The sequence below is a fragment of the Notamacropus eugenii genome, chromosome 2 (assembly GCF_028372415.1).
Source record: "Notamacropus eugenii isolate mMacEug1 chromosome 2, mMacEug1.pri_v2, whole genome shotgun sequence".
Taxonomy (NCBI): Eukaryota; Metazoa; Chordata; class Mammalia; order Diprotodontia; family Macropodidae; genus Notamacropus; species Notamacropus eugenii.
Window position 1 is genome coordinate 267,584,055 of NC_092873.1, and position 20,991 is coordinate 267,605,045.

At 47.5% G+C, this 20,991-nt stretch overlaps 3 protein-coding genes across 6 annotated transcripts in view; 2 read left to right on the forward strand and 1 right to left on the reverse strand.

Moving 5' to 3' along the window:
- Positions 1-5,862, reverse strand: part of DEDD (death effector domain containing) — a 36,564-nt gene extending 30,702 nt beyond the window's left edge. The window contains exon 1 of the mRNA XM_072643994.1: positions 5,844-5,862. The gene's annotated coding sequence lies outside the window, so the exon portion shown is untranslated. The remainder of the gene's footprint in view (positions 1-5,843) is intronic.
- Positions 5,863-6,605: 743 nt separating this feature from the next.
- Positions 6,606-12,262, forward strand: UFC1 (ubiquitin-fold modifier conjugating enzyme 1). Its single transcript, XM_072644002.1, has 6 exons — positions 6,606-7,223; positions 10,587-10,654; positions 10,945-11,008; positions 11,220-11,296; positions 11,541-11,631; positions 11,844-12,262. The coding sequence occupies exons 1-6, from the start codon at positions 7,101-7,103 to the stop codon at positions 11,913-11,915; spliced, it is 495 nt and encodes a 164-aa protein (XP_072500103.1). The 5' UTR covers positions 6,606-7,100; the 3' UTR covers positions 11,916-12,262.
- Positions 12,263-14,409: 2,147 nt separating this feature from the next.
- USP21 (ubiquitin specific peptidase 21) lies at positions 14,410-20,839 on the forward strand. 4 transcript variants are annotated; one of them, XM_072643973.1, is made up of 14 exons: positions 14,410-14,498; positions 15,065-15,679; positions 16,523-16,582; positions 16,718-16,841; positions 17,368-17,479; positions 17,698-17,853; positions 18,233-18,262; positions 18,396-18,460; positions 18,675-18,778; positions 19,097-19,183; positions 19,398-19,476; positions 19,751-19,858; positions 19,964-20,078; positions 20,305-20,839. In XM_072643973.1, the coding sequence occupies exons 2-14, from the start codon at positions 15,086-15,088 to the stop codon at positions 20,393-20,395; spliced, it is 1,725 nt and encodes a 574-aa protein (XP_072500074.1). In that variant the 5' UTR covers positions 14,410-14,498; positions 15,065-15,085; the 3' UTR covers positions 20,396-20,839. The 4 variants fall into 4 exon arrangements, with proteins under 4 accessions (XP_072500074.1, XP_072500075.1, XP_072500076.1 ...); XM_072643974.1 differs by lacking the exon at positions 18,233-18,262; XM_072643975.1 differs by lacking the exon at positions 14,410-14,498 and having other exon boundaries at positions 14,838-15,679.
- Positions 20,840-20,991: the final 152 nt, after the last annotated feature.

A 20,991-nucleotide genomic window follows, 5' to 3' on the forward strand; every position in this document is an offset into this window, starting at 1 on the left:
CAGTGTACTTTTCTCTATAACCTGTGCACGCTTATTCATGCAGTGGCTAGTAAGGAACTGGAAAATTCTTGTAACAACCCAATGCTTGACTCATAGGAGACACTTAATAAATGATTTATTTATTACATCATATCATATGTCATATCATATTTCTCTCAAAGTATTCATAATGTTTAGACACAAGACTTCCGTGTAGTCTATTAGTCTTTGGCTTCTCTCATTCCTTAATCCTTAGCTCTATTTTCTAACATACTTTTTATCATCCTCAGATGTTCCCACCTTTGCATTAAAATAATGAAATATCAAAGTATATAGGACAAGTATAGTGACTGGATCTCTATATTCAGCTTCCATCTTGAACTTCATCACCAACTGCCATTTGGATATCTCAAACTCAATATGTCCAAAACACAATTCATTGTCTCTTCCCCCCAAACCTTCTTTATTCTCAACTTTCCTGTCAATGATGAGAGCACCACCCTCTTCCCAGTCAACCAAGTCTGAGTCATCCTGAACTTATTCTCACTCACATCACATGTTCAGTCCACAGCTAAATTTTATTAATACTTCCTCCACAACATCTCTCATATACATTCCCTTTTTTCAATTTATACATCAATCACTCTAGTTCAGGTACTCATCATTTTTCACCTACCTTACTGCAAGAGTTTTCTAACAGGATCTCTCTTAGGTCTCTTCCCATGCTAATCCATCTTTGACCCAGATACCAAGGTGATTTTCCAAAATGTAGATCTGGTCATCTGATCTCTCTTACCTCCAAGATCAAAGATAAAGTCCTCTGGAATTTAAAACTATTCTTAAGACTTCAGAGAGCACAACCAAACCCAATGCAACCAAAATCCGGAGGGATGTAGTAAATTGGGAAAGAATTTTTACAGCTAAGCTCGGGGATAAAGGCCTCATTTCTAGAATATATAGAGAACTGATCCAAATGTATAATCATACAAGTCATTCCCCAATTGATAAATGGTCAAAGGATATGAACAGGCAATTTTCAGAGGAAGAAATTAAAGCTATCTATAATCATATGAAAAAATGCTCTAAATCACTATTGGTTAGAGAGATGCAAATCAAAACAACTCTGAGGTACCACATCACACCTATAAGATTGGCAAACATGACAGAACAAGAAAATGATAAATGCTGGAGAGGATGTGGGAAAGTTGGAACACTAATTCATTGTTGGTGGAGCTGCGAGCGCATCCAACCATTCTGGAGAGCAATTTGGAACTATGCCCAAAGGGCTACAAAAATGTGCATACCCTTTGACCCAGCAATATCGCTACTAGGACTATATCCCCAAGAGATCATAAAGATGGGAAAGGGTCCCACATGTACAAAAATATTTATAGCAGCACTCTATGTAGTTGCCAAAAACTGGAAGTCAAGGGGATGTCCATCAATTGGGGAATGGCTGAATAAATTATGGTATATGAATGTAATGGAGTACTATTGTGCCATAAGAAATGATGAACAAGAAGACTTCAGAGAGGCTTGGAAGGACTTATATGACCTGATGCTGAGTGAAAGGAGCAGAACCAGGAGAACTTTATGCACAGCAACAACCACAGTGTGTGAGAGTTTTTTCTGGTAGACTTAGATTTTTGTAATAACACAAGAACTTCTTACCAAAAAAAAAAAAAAAAAAAAAATTCCCAATGGAGGATCTCAAGGCAAAATGCCTGCCACACTCAGAGAGAGAAATATGGAAGTCACTCACATATTGTAGCAGATCATGTTTGTGTATGTGTATGTGTTTGTGTATCATGTTCTGATTTGTTATACGATTTCTTTCATTTATCTTAGTCTGACTACATAGCATGACTATAGTGAAAATATACTCAATAGGAAAGTATATGTAGAATCTATACAGAATTGTATGCAGTCGTGGGGAGGGAGGGGGGTAGTGGGGAGTAGGTGGGGAGGGATAAAATCGCAATTGTATGGCAGTGATTGTTAAACATTACAAAATAAAAAAAAAAAAAGACTTCAGAGAGGCCTGGAAAGACCTATATGAACTGATGCTGAATGAAGGAAACAGAACCAGGAGAACTTTGCACACAGCAACAACCACAGTGTTCGAGGAATTTTTTTGGTAGACTTAGAACTTCATTGCAATGCAAGGACTTAAAAAAGTCCCAATATACTTGAGGCAAAATGTCTTCCATAACCAGAGAAAGAACTATGGAATTCAGCAGCAGAATGAAGCAGACCATTTTGTTTTGTATTGTTTTGTTTTATGATTTCTCCCATTCGTTTTAATTCTTCTATGCAACATGACTAAGGTGAAAATGTATTTAATAGGAATGTTATGTGTAGAATCTATATAAAATTGTATGCTGTCTCAGGGAGGAAGTGGAGAGGGAGGGGGAACCGAGGGGGAGGGAAGGGAAAAAAATCTAAGATATATGGAAGTGATTGTAGAACACTGAAAACAAATATAATAACTTAATTAAAAAATAAATGAAACTATTCATAATGGGGTCTCTTCCTACCAGTCTTCCTATACATCTCTTCCTTCCAGGAGCTCTTATGATTCAGATACACTGGCCTCAAGCTCACAACACACTATCTCCCCTCACTGTCTGTTCCCCATGCCTGGAATGCTCTGCCTCCTCTCCTTTTAGTTTTCCTGGCTACCTTCAAGACAACTCAAATCCTATCTTGTGCTAGAGGAGGTTCACAATCCCTCCGGCTGCTAAAATTACTTTCCATTTACTTTTGTATATACAAAGTTTTTTACATGTATCTCCTTGATGTGTTGAACTCCTTGAGGGTGGGGGTCTATGTTTTTGCCTCTCTGTGTCTCCCCAGTGTGCCTAGCCTCCTGGTACATAGTAAGCCTTAATAAATGCTTGTTGATTGTGCTTGTATTGATTTAGGGAACACCGAGATAAGGAAACTTCATCTAGCCATGCAGGTCAATACCTCTGTAGCTCTGCATCCTAAATGTCTTAGGATGTTGTCTAGAGAGCACTTAGAGATTACCCAAGGTCACAATCCAGTATTCATCAAAGTACATAATAATTAATTTGGAAGATATTGCCTAGTTCTTCACAGAGCATCTTTATCTCTTCATCCTCTGCAAGAGATGCTAATGCACATATTGTTGTTGTTAAGTCCTTTCAATCATACTCAACTCTTCCTGACCCCATCTGAGATTTTCTTGGAAACTGGAAAATATCCTCCTCCAGGTCATTTTACAGATAAGGAACTGAGGCAAAGAGTTCACTGACTTGCCCAGGGTGTCACACAGCTAGTAAGTGTCTGAGACCAGATTTGAACTCAGGAAAATGCGTCTTCCTGACTCCAGGCTTAGTACTCTATCCACTATGCCACACAGCTGCCCCTTGTTAATGCATTAGCTACTATTATATTCCTTTAGATATGTCAAAATATTTTAATGATATATTTTGTAGATGTCAATTTCAAAATATAACCCACTTACCTCCCGCACCAAGCACAGCATCCCCTGTTTAAAAAAAAATAAAATAAATAAAAGGAAAGGAAAGAAAAGCAAAAGCATTTCAGCAAAATCAACCAACACACTGACTGCATCTGACAGTACATACACACCCATATTCCCCCACCTTTTCAGTGGAAAGAGGGAGATGCTACAATTTTTCATGGTAGTCTAGAAACTGATTTTCAGTACCTTCAGTATCCTTTTCTGCCACTATATTCCAGAAGTGGAAAGGGGTTTCACAAGAGGTCATTTTATATTTTTCTTTTATTTGTGGATTGACACGGCCAAAGAATTCATTATCACCTGGCCAGACTTCCAGTCATTAGTTTCTCTAAACTTAGGTCATTCTCAGAAGGCAGACTATACTGAAAGACTTTCCAGTATGAAAGAATCATAACTTCTATATAGTCTTTCAGAATACAGGATCACCACCACATCATGATGTGGCATCAGCGAAGGACTTTGTGAAAAGCTTTAAAAAACAGATATTTATTAATGTGTCATTTTTATATAATTTCCATTTCCTAAGACAGCGCTACCTCCCAGAGGGCATTCCTTAAAACAGTTTTTAAAAAAGAAAAACCAGTTAGCAAAGCTAACCAACACATTGAAAAAGTCTGATATAGATATAATATTCAATACCCAAATGCTCCTATCTTTGCAAAAATGGTAGGAAAATGCCTTTTCATGTCTCTTCTTTGCGGCAAATCTTGGTCTTTATTATTTGTGAAGGACTTTTAATCCATATAAAGCAATTACTACAACAAAGGGGCCAGAAATATTTAGAAATTTGCCTCCACTAGCAAACCTTGCCAAACAGAGAGATAAAGTAGCAGTGAGCAACAGTGATTTAGAATGTAAACTCCTTTGCAAAATCTTTTGGGGAGGATAATAGAAAATTAGGAGCAGTATTCCCTCATGAAACATTGGAAAGTCATAAAGGGAAAAAAATCAGTTTACAGATAGCTTGGTGAGAGACCCAATTAAGTCATATTATCCTGAAAACTTTTCCATTTGATGGTAAAACTACAAAAAAGAGAATATCAAATGGACAAAAATGGAAGATGTGTCGAGATTTCTGTAACACACTATTTTCTCCATAAATGTCAGTGAATAGGGAACATCACTGTCCCCTATGTGCTGCATGAAGAAGTAAAAATGGTCCTCAAGCAAACATAGACAAGAACAGCATGATAAAAATCCAATCTATCCAGGGGAGAGCTATGCTGGAGGCAGTAATTATGAGAGAACTGAGGGAGACCTTCTTAAACAATTTGAAAAAAGAGATGTCAAACAACTGCAAAAATCAGACATTATTACCACCATAAAATGATCAAGAGGATATCAATAACTACCTATATGCCTTTATCTCAACCAAATCTTTATATTCCAATACTCCAGTGAGTCTGTGACCTCATGGGTCAATAAATCAAAATTCACCCATTTAATTCTTCCCAGGATAAGCTCATTACTTCTAATCTCATCATCATGCTACTAACTCTAGCCTTGATGACACCATCTCCCTCTCCCCTCTGATTGGAGGACTTTACCTTCCTTTATAGAGGGCAGAAATTGTATTTTCAAGTCACTCTACTTTGTATTTGCTGCTCTGCCTAGTTTCAACTCCACAGAGCAAGATTCTTGCTCCTTTCACCTACCCTGCCCCTTTCTGCCTCCTTAAGGACAGGCACTGTCTTTATTAACAGTATCCCCAGCACTCAGCACAATACCTGGCACACAGTAGGTGTTCAATAAATGTTGATTGGATTGGATTGGGTCATCATATGCTAGGTGCTAGAAGGGAATGCATCAGCATTTCATCCGTCAAAGATAAAGATAGCAATCCATATATTCCTCCTCCTCCAGTAGGACGGTTGTCCATTTTTCATCATTTCCCTGATGGCATGGTCTTCTTCAGCAACGAAGGCCGAAAACACACGCACACGCGCACAACTGATCGTGCCAAATTTCTGGGAGCCTTCCTGATACCAACCCATGAAAGCGCAGGCTCTCTCTGTGTGACCAGCCAAATCTAATGACACTGGTTCTCCAGTGAGAAGCGAGAGAGTGGAGAGGGTTCTAGGTCTGGAGGCAGGAAGACCTGAGTTGAAATCCAGCTTTACTTACTCAGACTCTAGGCAAATCCCTTGACCCTTGAGTGCCTCAATTTCCTCAGCTGTAAAATGAGGATAATCATAACACATTACCTGGTTGTGAGGATCAAATGGGAATATTTGTGAAGCACCTAGCACAGTGCTTGGCACACTGTAGGTGCTTAGTGATGCTTGTGCCTCCTCTTCCCTTCTCCAGCTATCTTATACTGAGCTGATATCTGAGAGCCACTGAAGGAAGTTACCTCTGTTCTTGCCTCTTTCCAGGAATCTTGCAGAATCTTAACGCTACCATTTTGTTGTGTCCTGCTGCCTCTTTCTCAGTATCTGGTCCATGAGCAATAAGCATTATGCTGTCTGCATCTTTTCCTGATGACATATGGCTGTGAAGGACTCAAACTCTGGAGTCACCCAAGCGACAGCAGGGAGGGCAGTGGGCACGCGGGCTGCACGCAGCAACGCCCCAGAGGAGTGGGGACGTAATAAAAGGGTAAAGAGGTGCATTAGCAGACCAGAAGAGAGAGACCGCGCCGCGAGCCACGACGGTGGGAGGGTTAGCTCCGGCGAGCCAAAGTCAGAGATCAAGGGCGTGAAGCCCCCACGGGAAGAAAAGGGGCGGCTGGGCGGTGAGCTGAACCAAAGCGGGGGCACCTACGTCTAGACCGTCTGCGAGAAACCCTTCCCGGGTCCTCTTCGTGCTGGGCACTACAAGGGCCTCCCATTCCCCGTCCTGGGGGTACGGAGGGATCCGCGGGTCTCCTCCCCCACTAAATTGTGAATCGCGGAGGGCAGGGGCTGGGTTTGCCTTTCCGTGTGCCCAAAGCACTTGGCCCTTCGTGGGCTTTTAATAAACGCATGCAGACTTGACACATCCATGAAAGGAACCACGTGTACTTGTTTGGGCTCTGGGATTCTATGACCTCACAGGCCCGGCTCGGGCTCAATCAGGGCAAGCGCTCAATTAACTGTGATTGGCTGATGGGCTCTGGCTCCGCCCCGCCCTCGCTCGGTAGGAGAGAGGCGGTTGTCGGGTCGGGCATGCTCAGTTTGGACAAGGAGCCGCGTATGTACGTTTTACGCTGTAGGGGGTGGGGAAGTTACTTGGTAACCTTTCTCTGTGATGAGTCCTGCGGATCTTGGGTTCAAGAGAACCTCTGGCACTCACACGAGATAGGAAGATGAACTAAGGTGACGGAATAGCCGGGAAGCTGCCACGTTTACTCTTGGTGTTGGGTGTTTTCTAGAAAGAGCTCACTGAGCATGAGCGGAAATGGTGCGTCATTTTTGGTGACCTCAATGACTAGCTGCCGTGAAAATACCTTCTTCGTCTCTCGTTTCACTCACGGGCAAAGGGGCAAACACACGTACGCATCGGCAAAGGACAGTGTTCGAATGACTATCACCCTGCCCAATGGCGTTCTAGCTTTCCTTAGTAAGGACGATGGAGGCTGAGTAGACCCATAGAAAGAACACTTCCGGGTTGCCGTGTGCCCTGATCTAAGATGGCGGACGAGGCCACCCGGCGTGTTGTGTCCGAGATCCCGGTGCTGAAAACGAACGCCGGGCCTCGGGATCGGGAGCTGTGGGTGCAGCGACTCAAAGAAGAATATCAGGCTCTCATCCGGGTTGGTAATGATTCTTCGGTCGTCTGGATTGGGGGAGAGGGAATGTGGAGAAATGGGTTCTTCGGGAATAGGCTCCGGGCGGAAGCTGCTTCCGGTTTTTTTTGTGGGGGGGCCCTCTCCCCCAGACCCCCAAGATGCAGCTTTCTGAAGGAAGAGTGGGAGAGAAAGTTTCCACCTTCCGAGACACGGGCCTCGGGGACCTTGATCGGCGCCCCCTTAGGCTCAGAGCGTTGGTGGGGTGCTTGCAGGAACGTGACGTGTCCCTCCTGCCCAGGAGTGTGCCCCGGAGGAAGCCTCGGGAAGGCCAGCACCGGGGTCCTTACGTGGGACCCTGCGCCCTCGGCTCCGTTCCGACTTCCTGCCCCGGGGAATGCGGCCACCTCGGGCAGGGAGCTCCCGGAGAGAAGGGAGAGCGTGGAGCTTTGGCCGGAGAGATGCTGTTCTGACAGCCCCCAGCTCCCCTCAAAGGCAGCGGACGTGTCCGAAGCCGAGCTCGGCCCCCCATTAAACTCAGTCCGTCTCCAGATTCTCCTGTTTGTATTTGAGGGCGCTGCCCCCCCAGGCTCACAGCGCAGGCCGGGGGGCTCCTCGACCCTTCTTCCCCTCTCCAGTCACAGTACGGCCCCTGCGGTTCAGATCCTTACTGAGTCTTGCCTGGACTACTGTAACATCCTCCCAAGTTCAGTGTAACTCCACCCAGCTAGCCAGTTAATATTCCTAAAATATACATCCAGCCAAATCATTTCCCTCCTCAAAATCTTTGGTGATTTACTAATGCTCAAAAATAAAATAGAGAGTTCTTAAGACTGGCTTTTAAAGTCTCTACAACTTCACGTTATTCCCTATACACTATAATAATTAACAATTGTAATGTTGATAGTGTTTAAGTAATAATATTTGCATTAAATTATTTTACATATTTAAATATATGATATTTTCACAGAGCAACCACTCTGTACCAGGCACTGTACTAAGTAAGCACTTTAGAAATACTATTCTTTTAATTCTCCCAGTAACTCTAGGAGATGGGTCCTTTTATCTCAATTTTACAATTTAGGAAACTGAGGGAAAGTGTCCATTGAATTAAATTGAAGCTAGGCCCTTCTCTAATAAAACAGGAAGGTAGCCGATGTTGTGTTGACATATCCAGGGTCACGAATGTTTTCTTGACTCTAGGTCTAGTCCTTCTTTCCCTTGGGCCACCTCAAACTAAAAGTTTTAGCTAAATTGTTTGACTTACTATATAGCCTTTATCTCTCTAGCTTTGCACAGGCTTTCCCCATTTCTAGAAGCTACTATACTACTCCCACTTAGAATCCCTAGCTTCCTTAAAAGACTTAACTTAAGTGCCTCTTCTTATTCAAGGTCTCTGATTAGGTTGTTTTCCTCCCCAAAATATCTCGTATTCATCTGTATAAATATTTTAAAGATATTCCCAGTAAACTAGAAGTTCCTTGAAGGCAGGAACTGTTTCATATTTGTCTTTTTTATTCTCAGCAACTCAGTACCTTACACATAAATCATATTAAGTATCTGTTGAATTAAATTGAAGCTGGGTTCTTCACTAGTCAAACAGGAAGGTAACTGGTGTTGTGTGTAGCTCACTAAACTGGAAATCAGAAAACTTGGTTTTTGCTGTGTTCGTATACAGCTGTGTGATTTCACCTTTCAGGGCCTTAATTTTGCATTAGCTTACTGGGGGGTCTGCCTGCCACAAATCTCTCCCCACTCCAATCATCCCTACACTCAGCTGTCAAAGTGATCCTCCTAAAATTCGGATCTGATCATGTCACTTCTTGAACCCCACCCCCATGAAATCAACTTCAGTGGTTGTCTTATCTCTAGGATCAGATATAAAATCCTCTTTTTGGCATTAAAGCCTTTTATAACCTTCTCTTCCCCTTTCCAGTCTTCTACCTTACAGCCCTTCACATACTCCTTAGTTAAGGAGTGGCCTCTTTGTGGTTTTTCAAATAAAACACTCCATTTTCTGACTCGGCATTTCCAAACTGTCTGTTTCCCTTGCATGGAATGCTCTCCTTTTTTATCTTCCACCTCTCACTTCCTTGGCTTCCTTCAAGCTCCAGCAAAAATTCCTCCTACAGGGAAACCTTTCTCATCATTCTTAATTCTAGTGCCTTCCCTCTGTTGATTATGTTCAACTTATCCCGTATATGTTTTTATGATTTGTTTTAACTTAGTTATTTGTCTGTCATTTCCCATCTGTGGGCTTCTTAAGAGCAGAGACTCTCTCTTACTTTTGTTTCTCTAATACTTACTTAGCATAGTGCCTGACACACAGTAGGCCCATAATGTTAATTGGTCCCTAGAATAGGTTTCATGAAAAGAGCCTTTTGCTATGAGGAATCTCAGAGTTTTAGGAGATAGAGATATCTCTAAATTCTTTCCCCACTTTCCCCTCCAACTCCCCCAATGAAATTTTCTGTTACAGTAAAAGTGTGGAGTAGAAATTCTGTGGATCCCTTGTGTTGTAGTTGGGCCTATGACTGGCTGGGGAGGTCCCAAACTGGCCTACCAGACCTAAGTTTAAATCCTAGCATTACTACTTAATAGTTACCTCAGGCACATCACTTAATTTCTCCAATCTTCAGTATTCTCATTTTGTGAAAAACAGATCATACAATTTGGAGTACTTACCTCACATGGTTGCCAGAAAAGTGCTTTGCAAAAAAGATTATAGTGTACTAAATATCTGTCATTTGCAAAGCCAAAATCTTCCTGCTGATACTTGTCTGGGTGTTTTGAAGAAAGGCCTCTTGGTTTCTTCAAAGGGGCATCTGCTCTGCCCTACAAGAAGTACCTCTTTGATAGTACCTAGCCAGAGCAAGGGAGAGAATAACTCAATTTTTACTGCTTTTTGAACATTTTCTCATTTGTTCTTCAAAATGAAGTGGTCTAAATATTATTATCCCCAGCGTACAAGTATGGAGTCTGGGAATCAGAAGATTGTATGACAGGGTCACATAGTGAATAGAAGAACTAGGACTCATACCAAGGCTGAGTTACAGATTCCCAGAGATCTGCTCTATCTGATGTCAGTCTGGGACCTCAGCCTTTGGCATGGTCAAAGGTGACCCACGTCAAGACCCCAGGGATTGTTAGGCTATTCTGAGACAGCCATATGGTCACATTTCTCCATGGTGAAAGGAGAAGTTTCTTCCCTCTAAGCTGCTTCAGAGGTGTTTTCAAGTTTCCCATCACTGGAGATTTTCAAGTGAAGGCTTTATGACTACTTGTTGGTAATTTTGTAAATATCCCAACAGGGATGGGTTGGACTAGATGACCTTTGAAGTGTTTTCCAGCTTTTAAGTGTCTGATCCTATAATCCCTCTGTACCTCTAGTACGTGGAGAATAATAAGAATGCTGACAATGACTGGTTTCGGCTGGAGTCCAACAAGGAAGGGACCCGGTAGGCATGGCTTCTGGGGAGGGGTGGGGTAAAGGTGCTAGAGGGGGTAGGATTAGGGGTCTGGCACCCCTTATCTCATATGGAGGGTTGCTTTCCCGTATTCCTTCTCTTTCCTAATCAACCTAGTTGCTTGGGTAATGCTTCAAGCACAACTCCCAGGTTTCCATTTTTTTCTAATTCCTACCCCACAGTGGTCTTTCCAGGCCTCTAACCCAAGCTAAAGAGTCTGTGTGGTATGGGTAGAAAAGAGGGGAAGAGAAGTGGGTCTGAAATCTTGGAATTTATTACAGATGGTTTGGAAAATGCTGGTACATCCATGACCTACTTAAGTATGAGTTTGACCTCGAGTTTGATGTGAGTGTGGTGGGATAGAAAATATGGTGGTGGGGGAAATAGGGGAGCTCTCAACATGCAAATTAGCCTTTTGGACTAAGGAAAACTATTGAATAAAGGGATGAAACCGGGATTTGAGGAGATATGGGTACTTTGGGGCAAGCATTGCTAACCAACAGCCAGGGTTATAGAACCCTGCATGGGGAAGTTTGTAATTCTTTTATTCTTCTAGATCCCGATTACATATCCCTCTACTGCACCAGAGATTGCTGTCCCTGAACTGGACGGAAAGACGGCAAAGATGTATAGGTTGGGACTGAATTGGACATGGGAAAATGTTGGGAGCAGGGGAGCTCAATCTAATGTCTTTCATGTCAGAGGGGTTTTTAACCTACGCTTTGCAAAGGATGGGATGGGGAAAAGTTAATTGGCCCTTATCTTGGCTTAACTTGCAAGACAGGGGAGGGACATTTCTCTCCATTTGCTTTCCCGTTGCTGTTATACCCTGTAGTTTGAGAGCCTCAGGTCTTCTCACTTTCCTTCTCTCCTTCAGGGGTGGCAAAATATGCCTGACTGAACACTTCAAACCTTTGTGGGCTAGGAATGTACCAAAGTTTGGACTGGCTCATCTCATGGCTTTAGGGGTAAGTGTGGTGGTACATGGTGATCTACATCTATAGATACCATATATAAAAATAAGCGTCAGGTGTAATGGCCAGAGGTGGCGTAAGAAAGGCAGCTGAGAGTCATAAAGGGTCGGAAATGTTGCTAGATTCCCCCAAAGAATCTCTCAAGATTGGAATTTCTGTTGGGGCAAAGTATGCAGTGAAATTTCTATGGCTTCTTTATTCTGCAGTTGGGCCCTTGGCTGGCAGTAGAGATCCCAGATCTGATCCAGAAGGGGGTGATCCACCACAAAGATAAATAATGTCTCTGCCTGAACTTCTGATGTACTTGGCTCCTGCCTCCTCCTTCACTACCTTCATCTACCCAGCTGATCCAGTGGGCCTTCTCTGCCTTTAGCCTTGAAGTTGCAGTGACTGGACCTCTGGGTCGCATTGTTCTAAATAAGCTTTGCCCCTACTCATAGTCTGGCATCACTTGGGACAGGGCTGAGAGCACCTGGCAGACATTGGGACCATGATTCTACCACTTCCCCACTATTTGGAAAGGTGTGAGGATCCTGGAGAGAGAGAAGCTACAAGAAAATTTGTGTCACCTCCTCTGCTGAAGGCAGTAGCTGCGTTCTCCTTGAATAAAAGCTGCTTCTCCTGGTTCCTGTCTCATTCATTTTTGCTTGAGGAAGAATTGGGGGCAGAGGGAAGAGGTGTCAGCAGTTAACAGTTGGCAGTGGGCATGAAGTGGGCAAGTTGCAGTGGCTGTTTCTGATACAGAAGATAAAATACAAATTTTTCAGCCTAGTGTTTATGATCCTTCACTCTTCAGTCTTACTTAATACTGCTGCTTTTCTCATATTCTATATTCCAGGCACAATAGACTGTTAGTTGTTTAGGCTCTGCTTTTTGCCTCCATGTGTGTCTAAGCCTTTCCCCATGCCTAAAATGCATTCCTTTCTCTGATAAAATCCTTTTGTAGAGAAACTTATGAGACTCAATATCTGACAGAGAAAAAGAACCCCAAAGCAAAAAATATAGCTTTTCTTGTGGTGAAAAACAACTGGAAAGTAAAAGTCAATTGGCTTGACATATTATGGGGTGTGTGTGTGTGTGTGTGTGTGTAAAACATATAAAGGGGATGGTTTCAGATGAACCCAAGACATGAATGAACCCATGGAGAGTGAACAGAACATTGACAACAACATTGTAAATACAACTTTGAAAGACTTCTTAAGAACTCTGATCAATAACCAGAGGGCTCATCAGTGATGAGGAATGCTATTCACCTCCTGACAGAGAGGTCATAGATTTAGGTTACAGATTGAAATTTTTTTGGGATGTTGCTAATGTGAGAATTTGTTTTGCTTGATTAATTATAGTTACAAGGGTATTTTTCCTTAATGTGGAGAGAGGAGGAGAAATGTCCCAGTAGCCCCCTCCTTTTCTCTGGTGAGAGGGTGGCATGTTTTATGTTCCTCTCTAGAACCTTCATTGATTTTTTCAGTTATTCAGAATGGACAGGCAGTAGAAATGCAACCCATCAACAAACATTTGATGGTGTTCCAAATCACTAACTTAAGACAAATTCCAGTTAAACTAAGGCTTCCCCTCACATCCATCATATTGGCAAAGATGACAAGTAGTGCAAATGGGAAACGTAGTTATTTTTGTGGTGATACAGGCACTCCATTATCTTATCCAATATAACAGTTCTAGAAAACAATTTGAAACTATACTAGAAAAATCAATAGCGTGTAAATACCCTTTGACCCAGCCATCTCAACTACTAGGCATATGTATCCTAAGGAGATCAAAGACTAAGGGAAAGATCCTATATGGACAAAAACCATTTGTAGTGGCTCTGAGAAACTGGAGACAAAGCAGATGCCTATCAGGAAAAGGCTGAAGAGAATGAAACTTGGGAAGACGGGGTATGAAGTAATGCAAATTGTCCAGAAGCCAGAGAACAGCCTTCTAGACAAGCACAGATCTCTGCCCATGTAGTCACCATTCCTGATCCCCTTCTCGGAGGTGATGGGTGCCGGGTGAGGCAGGAGTGTACTTACAGTGCCTGGTACCTACACAGACTTCTGTTACATGGGAGGGTGCTAGAGGTCTGGGTTCAAGGGGGTAGGAAAAAGCTTCCGTAAAAACCGCTGGCTCCTAGCGCTCCGAATCTCTTCTGCCCTTGCCCAGCCCTGCTCTGCATTTCCCAGTCACTTGGTCCTTGGGTTTCCCACCACTGACAGGACGTTGGCTTCTTGGTCCTTGTCCATCACTGCATCCTGGTGGAGAGCACCGTTTTGCACACTGGTGGGAACCGCGTAATTGGAAGACTGCGCTTAGACTGGAGGACTGGCTCCTGCTGCACCTCTCAGGAAAGCCCCCTCCTGGCCTGCAAGGCCGAGCTGTCATCGGCCTTAGAGAAGGCCAAGACCCGCCCCTCCTAGTGACTGACAGCTTCCCCTAGCAGGGCCTGGCAGCCAGAGCTTTCCTGTCTGACAGAGAACCTAGGCCCAGTGGCCCGGCAGAGCGATGCGGGCGAAAACTCCGGCCCAAGGCCCTGGAGACGTCCGGCTCTAGGCTCAGCTACTACAGTTGACTGCGTTTCCATGGCACCCACCGCGGGACGCAAGGGGCGGGGCGACGCCTTGCCGCGAAGGAGGCAGTCCGAGCAAATGCTGCGCTGCGCAGGCGCTCTCGTTGCGGGTGAAGCTCGGGCCCGGGCGCCGGGCGGGAGGAACAAAGATGGCGGTGGCGCCTGCGGCGGGAGCGGCCTCGGCGGCGGCAGGGCCAGCAGCCGGGCCCGCGGGGGGGGTTCTCTGGGGCAGGAGGGGGTGGCGCTGAACTGGGGCCCGGGCCCGCCTGGCCCCCTGCCGCCTCGCTGGGGACAGGTACAGGCTGAAGCGCCACGGGGGGTGGGGGGTAGGGGGTGGCCCGATGCTGCCCTCCCGCCGCTGGGGCGCCGTCGGGGGTTGGGGGCACGGGCCCGTGTGCCGGCGGCGGCGGCGGCGTCGGGGGAGGGCCGCGTTCGCAGCGGCTGGGCTGGGGGCGGGACGCCGCCGCTGAAGTGGGAGGATGGCCGGCGGCCTGTCCGCGGCGGCCCGGGAGCCTCCAACACCCGCAGCCAATCAGCGGCGACTACATCCCTGGCCCTGGGCAGAGGCACCTGGGGGGAGGGGGCCGGAGGTCTGAGAATGGGGTGGTGGGCTCCCCGGGCCTCCCTTTGCCTGGGCCCGGATCCCCAGGGGCGTGTCCTCCGGCAGGGCTAGGACCCCATCGCCGGGCACAGCCTGGGGCTCGTGGCTGTGTAGCCCCTAGCGCTCAGCCGAGTGTGCCGGGGCAATGAATGGGGAGAGGAGCTAGAGCCATCCACCCAGCCTCCCGGAGGGCAGCCCAGATGGGCATGGGCACCGCCCCCGGGAGAGGTCCACGGTCTGATCCTTTCCTCTCCTCCCAGGGTCTGCCCCGGGTCTCCACTATGCCCCAGGCCTCGGAGCACCGACTGGGCCGGGCCCGTGAACAGCCCATCAGTGTCCAGCCCCGGGTGGGAGCCAAGCTACCCATCGGCTCCCGGGCCAGGAGCAAGGAGCGCCGGAGCCCAGCGCCTGCGCCGAACCCCATGCTAAGGCCACTGCCCCCTCGGCCCGGACCCCCAGAGGAAAGGTTCAAGAAGCTGGAGCTGGGGCGGGGGAGGAACTCAGCCCCGCGCCCCAGGGGCCCTCTCCGGGCTGATCATGGCGTACCCCTGCCCGGCTCACCACCTCCCACTGTGGCGCTGCCTTTGCCGTCCCGCACTAACCTGGCTCGGTCCAAGTCCGTGAGCAGTGGGGACTTGCGGCCCGTAGGGGCTTTAGGTGGACACCGAGGCTGCGGGGAGCTGGGGGCTGCCCTGAGCCGCCTGACTCTCCGGCCCGAGCCTCCAGTGCTGAGACGAAGCACCTCTCTCCGTCGCCTTGGCGGCTTCGCCGGCCCCCCTACCCTAATAACCATTCAGTCAGAACCCGCTCCCACCCACGGCCCCTTTCTCACATCTGCCCGGCCCCTGGAATCTGTCCACCCTGATGACAAGATGGTGAGGACTCTTACGCAGATCAAGTCGCCATACCTCCCAAACCCCACACCCCTGGGCTTCTGACTCCATTGGGTTCCCTGACTTTGCCTCATTCTCAGGCCCTTCCCCACTTCTTCATCAGGCTTCATGTCATATGTAGGCAGTGCTGGCTGGTATAGCCCCCTTCTCTTCTCCCTCCCCTTCCTGGGCTCTCGAGACCCTTTTCTGGGACACCTGAGGCCCCTCAGAATCTCCTACCATATGGTCCTGCATCAGTCCCTGGGGATTCAGTTTAGCTATTGGGGATTCTTCTTTAAGTCTCTCTGCCCTTCATTCCCCAATGACCTCCCCTCTCCACCCCCACCCCCCTCCATCTCTTGGCTTGTGGCTAATTAATCTCTGGGGCTAAGGTGGGGCTAGGAATATCTGAAGGCGTCTCAGATAGCTGAGTAAGCTATTGCTGTGCTAGCTGAACTAAGCATAGTTGGGGCCAGCAAGGGAGTCTGCCACGGGGGCAGGAGGGGGTCATAGGGGTAGGAAGGTGGAGGCCGGGGGCACATGGGGAGTCATGCCAGTGCTAGGGGAACTGCCCAGGGAGCTTCAGCGCCGACTGGCTGGGCAGAACCGGAGTGGGCTAGGAGGTGGGACAGCAATGGCACAGTCAGTGATGCACACAGCTGTGCTGGGGATACTCCTCCTGGCCAATGAGGTAGGGGGACAAAAGGGACCTCTGGAGGGGCTGGGTGTAAGGCAGAGGACAGGAAAAGGGCACTACGTGTCAGCTCTCTTGGAGGGGGAAGACAGGTTGGGCGTTTTGTTGTGGTGTCTGGGAGCCTTCAGCTCAGCTTTGTGCCCTTTTCCTAGGCTCATCACACACTGCTCTTGGGGTCTGGACATGTTGGTCTTCGGAACCTGGGTAATACGGTGAGTACCCCCCAATCCCTGGCAACAAGACAAGGGGGAGGGAAGTGACAAAACTGATAACTTGAGATGAGGAAGAGCAGTGTGCTTGCTCTTTCTGGAGGTGGGCCTGAATAGAGGACCTGATGTGTTCCACAGTGCTTCCTGAATGCCGTGTTACAGTGTCTGAGCAGCACAAGGCCACTTCGGGACTTTTGTCTTAGGAGAGACTTTCGGCAAGAGGTGCCTGGTGGGGGCCGGGCCCATCAAGAACTTACTGAAGGTAAGGGAACATATTCTGATTCATTCCCCATAACCTCGTTATTTTCCTTATGTAGTAGTAACATACTTTACATTTATTATTTTATATGTGATTAATATAATTAGCATTTTGTATTTGTGTGATGCCTAAGTTTTTCAGATTGCATTCACATCTATTATCTCATTTGATTCTGACAATATTCCTGTGAGGTAGGTAGAGCAGGTATTATCCCCATTTTGCAGATGAGGAAACTGAGGCTCAAAGAGATTAAATGACTTTCCCAAGATTACCCAGCTAGTAAGTGGCTGAACCAGCATTAGAATATAGGTTTTATCATTCCTAGTCCAGTGATCCCTTTGCTCATTCCACCCCAAATTCTCCAATCTTTGAAAACTACCCTTGATACCACTGCCACCTCCATCAACAAATACATGTATCTGCCCTCACCATAATGTCCACTAATCCTAAAAAGGCAACTTTTCTCCTTCAGTACCCCCTTTCCACCTCCCTCTTCGTTGGTTCACCTTTGTCCATCATCCCATAACAGCCTTTGCAGATGTGCTGGGAGCTCTGTGGCACCCTGACTCCTGTGAAGCTGTGAACCCTACACGTTTCCGCACTGTCTTCCAGAAATATGTCCCTTCCTTCTCCGGATACAGGTGGGGGTCTGGTAGGAGGAAGAACTTCCCTCTGGCCAGGTCTGTGAGGGGTAGGGGTGGGACAGGGCAGGGCAGCCCTAAGCAGAGGTAAGATAGGAGGATTCTTAAAATGTCACTCATGAATCTGTAGATAATCCTTATCCAGGTGTGGGATGCTCTCTGGGGAAGGGGGATGGGTTGGATAGAGTCAGTGTCCACCAGTCACTGTTTGGCTATAGCCAGCAGGATGCCCAGGAGTTCCTGAAGCTCCTCATGGAGCGGCTACATCTAGAGATCAACCGGAGGGGCCGCCGTGCCCCACCCATCCTGGCTGATACCCCAGCCCCCTCTCTACCCCGTCGAGGGGGGGCCCTCCTTGAAGAGCCTGAGCTGAGGTAAGAGGAGAGCCTTCCTTCTTATCCTGATCCCCCTTCCTTACTTGCAAATCTATTAGTTTATTCATATTTTCTGTATATAAGCTCATTAGGCTTAGGAATGAAGGGTTAGAATTGACCCTTTCTCAAGGTGGGGCAAAGGCAGGGATGGAATGAAGTTGGGAGAAGGTGAATGCTACAGAAAGGGATTGAGGGGAAAATAGGGAGTTGGCCTGGCAGAAGCCTTTAGGAAGAGGGAGCAGAAAGGGTTAGAGGAGAGCTAGGGACTCCCACACATGAGAAATGGGGTAGAAGAAATGAGAAACAGAAGAAAAGCCTTCTCTCTCTCTCTTTGTGTGTTCATGTCTTTATCTTTGTTTCATCTTCCTTGACCTATGAGACGTTCCGTAATGCCCTTACCTCCTACAAGGTTAGTGAAGAAGCAAGGAGGCTCACTTGGGGGCACTTAAGAGTGGGGTCTGTTCTAGTGAGAGAGAGAGCAGCCTGAGGCTGGTGCCCTGTCTTCCTGGGGCCTCAGGACTGTTTTCCATGCTCTGTGACAGTGATGACGAGCGAGCCAATCTAATGTGGAAAAGATACTTGGATCGAGAGGACAGCAAAATCGTGGGTATGAAGGCAGGGTGAATGGGAGAACATAACAGGGATGAGGTGAAGAAATGGGGAGGGGGGCTGGGAAGCCTGAAATACACTATAGAGGTGAGGAAATATGGGCAGTATAAAAAGCTGGGGGCTAATATTAGCAATAGAAATGGGGATGGGCATTTTGGACAGGTGGGACTTCAGGGCTAAAACTCATCTCCCTGATACCTTTTGTTTTCTAGACCTGTTTGTTGGTCAGTTGAAAAGTTGCCTCAAGTGCCAGGCCTGTGGGTATCGCTCCACAACCTTTGAGGTTTTTTGTGACCTGTCCCTGCCTATCCCTAAGGTGAGGGTTTAGGGGGATTGGGTCTGTGACCTTAATGGAGCCTATTCCCAGCCTGCCATCTTGGATTTTCATTGTTTGTTTTTCTGTCATCTGTGTTAGTGATGAGTAAACATGTATCTGTCTTTGCACTTGTAACACTATGCTTTTTTAGCTATATATACTTGGACCCTAACTAGACTTATTCCTCTAGGTTCAGGAGTGAGGGAGTTGACCCCCTAGGGGGAGGGTACCTGAAGGTGATGTGATAAACATGTTGGGTGAGTCCTGGGTTGGAGGTAGTCAAATGGATATATGGATACTCTTTCCCTTTTTCTCCAGAAAGGGTTTGCTGGGGGGAAGGTGTCTCTTCGGGATTGTTTCAGCCTCTTCACCAAGGAGGAAGAATTAGAGTCAGAGAATGCCCCGGTATGTAGCAGTCGGGGAAGGGAGGCAGAGCCATAGTCACTTAGTGAGGGGAGAATTAGGAGATGCTTCACAAGTCTATTCATGGGGGCGGTGTAATCATTAATGTCCCTCTGTCAGGTGGGCATAAGGGACGGATTGCAGGATACTAAATGAATGGAGGGCATAGACAATAGACAGCTTGAACACGATAAGGATGTGGGACTTTGCCATGCAGGTGTGTGACAGATGTCGGCAGAGAACCCGGAGCACCAAAAAGCTGACTGTGCAAAGGTTCCCCCGGATTCTTGTGCTCCGTATCCTGCTCTTGATGGCCTCTCCACTCCTCCCTTCCCCCTCACTCATTGCTCATCTGTTAGTGCTCCTGTAGCACTCTCCTTAGCTTCTTCCAATACTCTGAGGTTGCAGAGATTGCCCTAAGAGAAGTAGGGTGTGAAGGGGATCTGGTCTTCCTTGGGGTGGGGGCAGTGCATGACTTCCCACCAGGTGCTCTACACAGAGTCAATAGCTTTAGTTCACAAACCTCCCACCTTGTTTCCCCTCACTCCATGTTCCTTAACTGGGGCTTAGACCTGAATCGGTTTTCTGCATCTCGAGGCTCTATTAAAAAAAGTTCTGTTGGAGTTGACTTCCCCCTGCAGCGACTGAGCCTAGGGGACTTTGCCAGTGATAAAGCTGGTAAGTCTGGTTGAGTGGCTCCCTGGGAGGTGGAGAGGGAAAGGAGATGGACTACCAGGGGACTCTAGTGCCCAGGGAAGGACTTAAATAGCTTCAACTCTACAGGGAGTCCGGTGTACCAGCTGTATGCCCTTTGCAACCACTCCGGCAGTGTCCACTATGGTCACTACACAGCCCTGTGTCGGGGCCAGACTGGTTGGCATGTCTACAATGACTCTCGGTGAGGACAGCTCCCTTCTCTCATTGTTATCCCAGAATTTCCTCAACACCTGTCTGATGCTCAGGTCCAGAATGGGAGTGTCAGTATGGGGAAGGGAGGGAAAGGGGAGGAGGGTATCAGTTTTGGGGTGGTTGTGATTCTCCTAACCTCCGGGTTCTGGGGAACTGGACAGGGAGGTGACTGAATCACCAACCACCTCCCTGGGCCTGTCCCCCCCATTCTCCAGTGTCTCCCCTGTCAGTGAAAACCAGGTGGCCTCCAGCGAGGGCTACGTGCTGTTCTACCAGTTGGTGCAGGAGCCAGCGCGGTGCCTGTGATGCCCTCCAAGGCCCGGGACCTGTGAAGCCCTCTTGAAGCCCATAAATCCCAGACCTCCCATTTACCTCAGAGACGTCTATTTTTGTGTCTTTTTAATCTGGGAGGGGCTGTCTCCCCTGTATTTTTTTTATTAAAACAAAAACTACCCCTTAACACCTGGAGGCTTCCCCAGCCTCCCAGCCCCGTGTACAGAGCTGCCCGACCTCTTGCCCATGTACAGCCCCCATTCCCGCCTCAGTCTCACTTTTTGTGAATAAATTTAATAGGAAAAAAGAAGCCAAGTGTCTGTTTACGGTCAAGACCTGGGGGAAAGGCCCCTCTCCTGGATCCCTGCAGCCCCTGCGGGAGCCTGGGGCCTGCCCCAGTGACCCTCGGAGACTCGCGGGGTCGTGGAGGGCTGGGGGAGGAGAGCCGGGGGCCGAGCCCGAGGCCCAGCCTGCCCCCTCCCTGTTGACAAACACGGGCTGCGTTGCCGGGCGCCCTCGGCTCCCGCAGGCCCGGCCTGTTGCTAACATCAGCCTGCTGTTGATGGAGCCCTCTCCCCACGGTCCCGGCCTCCGGCGGCCCCAGCTCCCCTGCCACACGCCCTGTCCCC

Excerpts from the sequence above, each read along its gene's own strand:
- UFC1 (XM_072644002.1), top strand. The coding sequence starts at position 7,101 with ATGGCGGACGAGGCCACCCGGCGTGTTGTGTCCGAGATCCCGGTGCTG. Across the intron at positions 7,224-10,586 it reads AATATCAGGCTCTCATCCGG|TACGTGGAGAATAATAAGAA; the intron begins GTTGGTAATGAT and ends CTGTACCTCTAG. Across the intron at positions 11,632-11,843 it reads CTCATCTCATGGCTTTAGGG|TTGGGCCCTTGGCTGGCAGT; the intron begins GTAAGTGTGGTG and ends TTTATTCTGCAG.
- USP21 (XM_072643975.1), top strand. The coding sequence starts at position 14,954 with ATGGGGAGAGGAGCTAGAGCCATCCACCCAGCCTCCCGGAGGGCAGCC. Across the intron at positions 15,680-16,522 it reads TCCACCCTGATGACAAGATG|GCTCATCACACACTGCTCTT; the intron begins GTGAGGACTCTT and ends CCCTTTTCCTAG. Across the intron at positions 16,842-17,367 it reads CCATCAAGAACTTACTGAAG|CCTTTGCAGATGTGCTGGGA; the intron begins GTAAGGGAACAT and ends ATCCCATAACAG.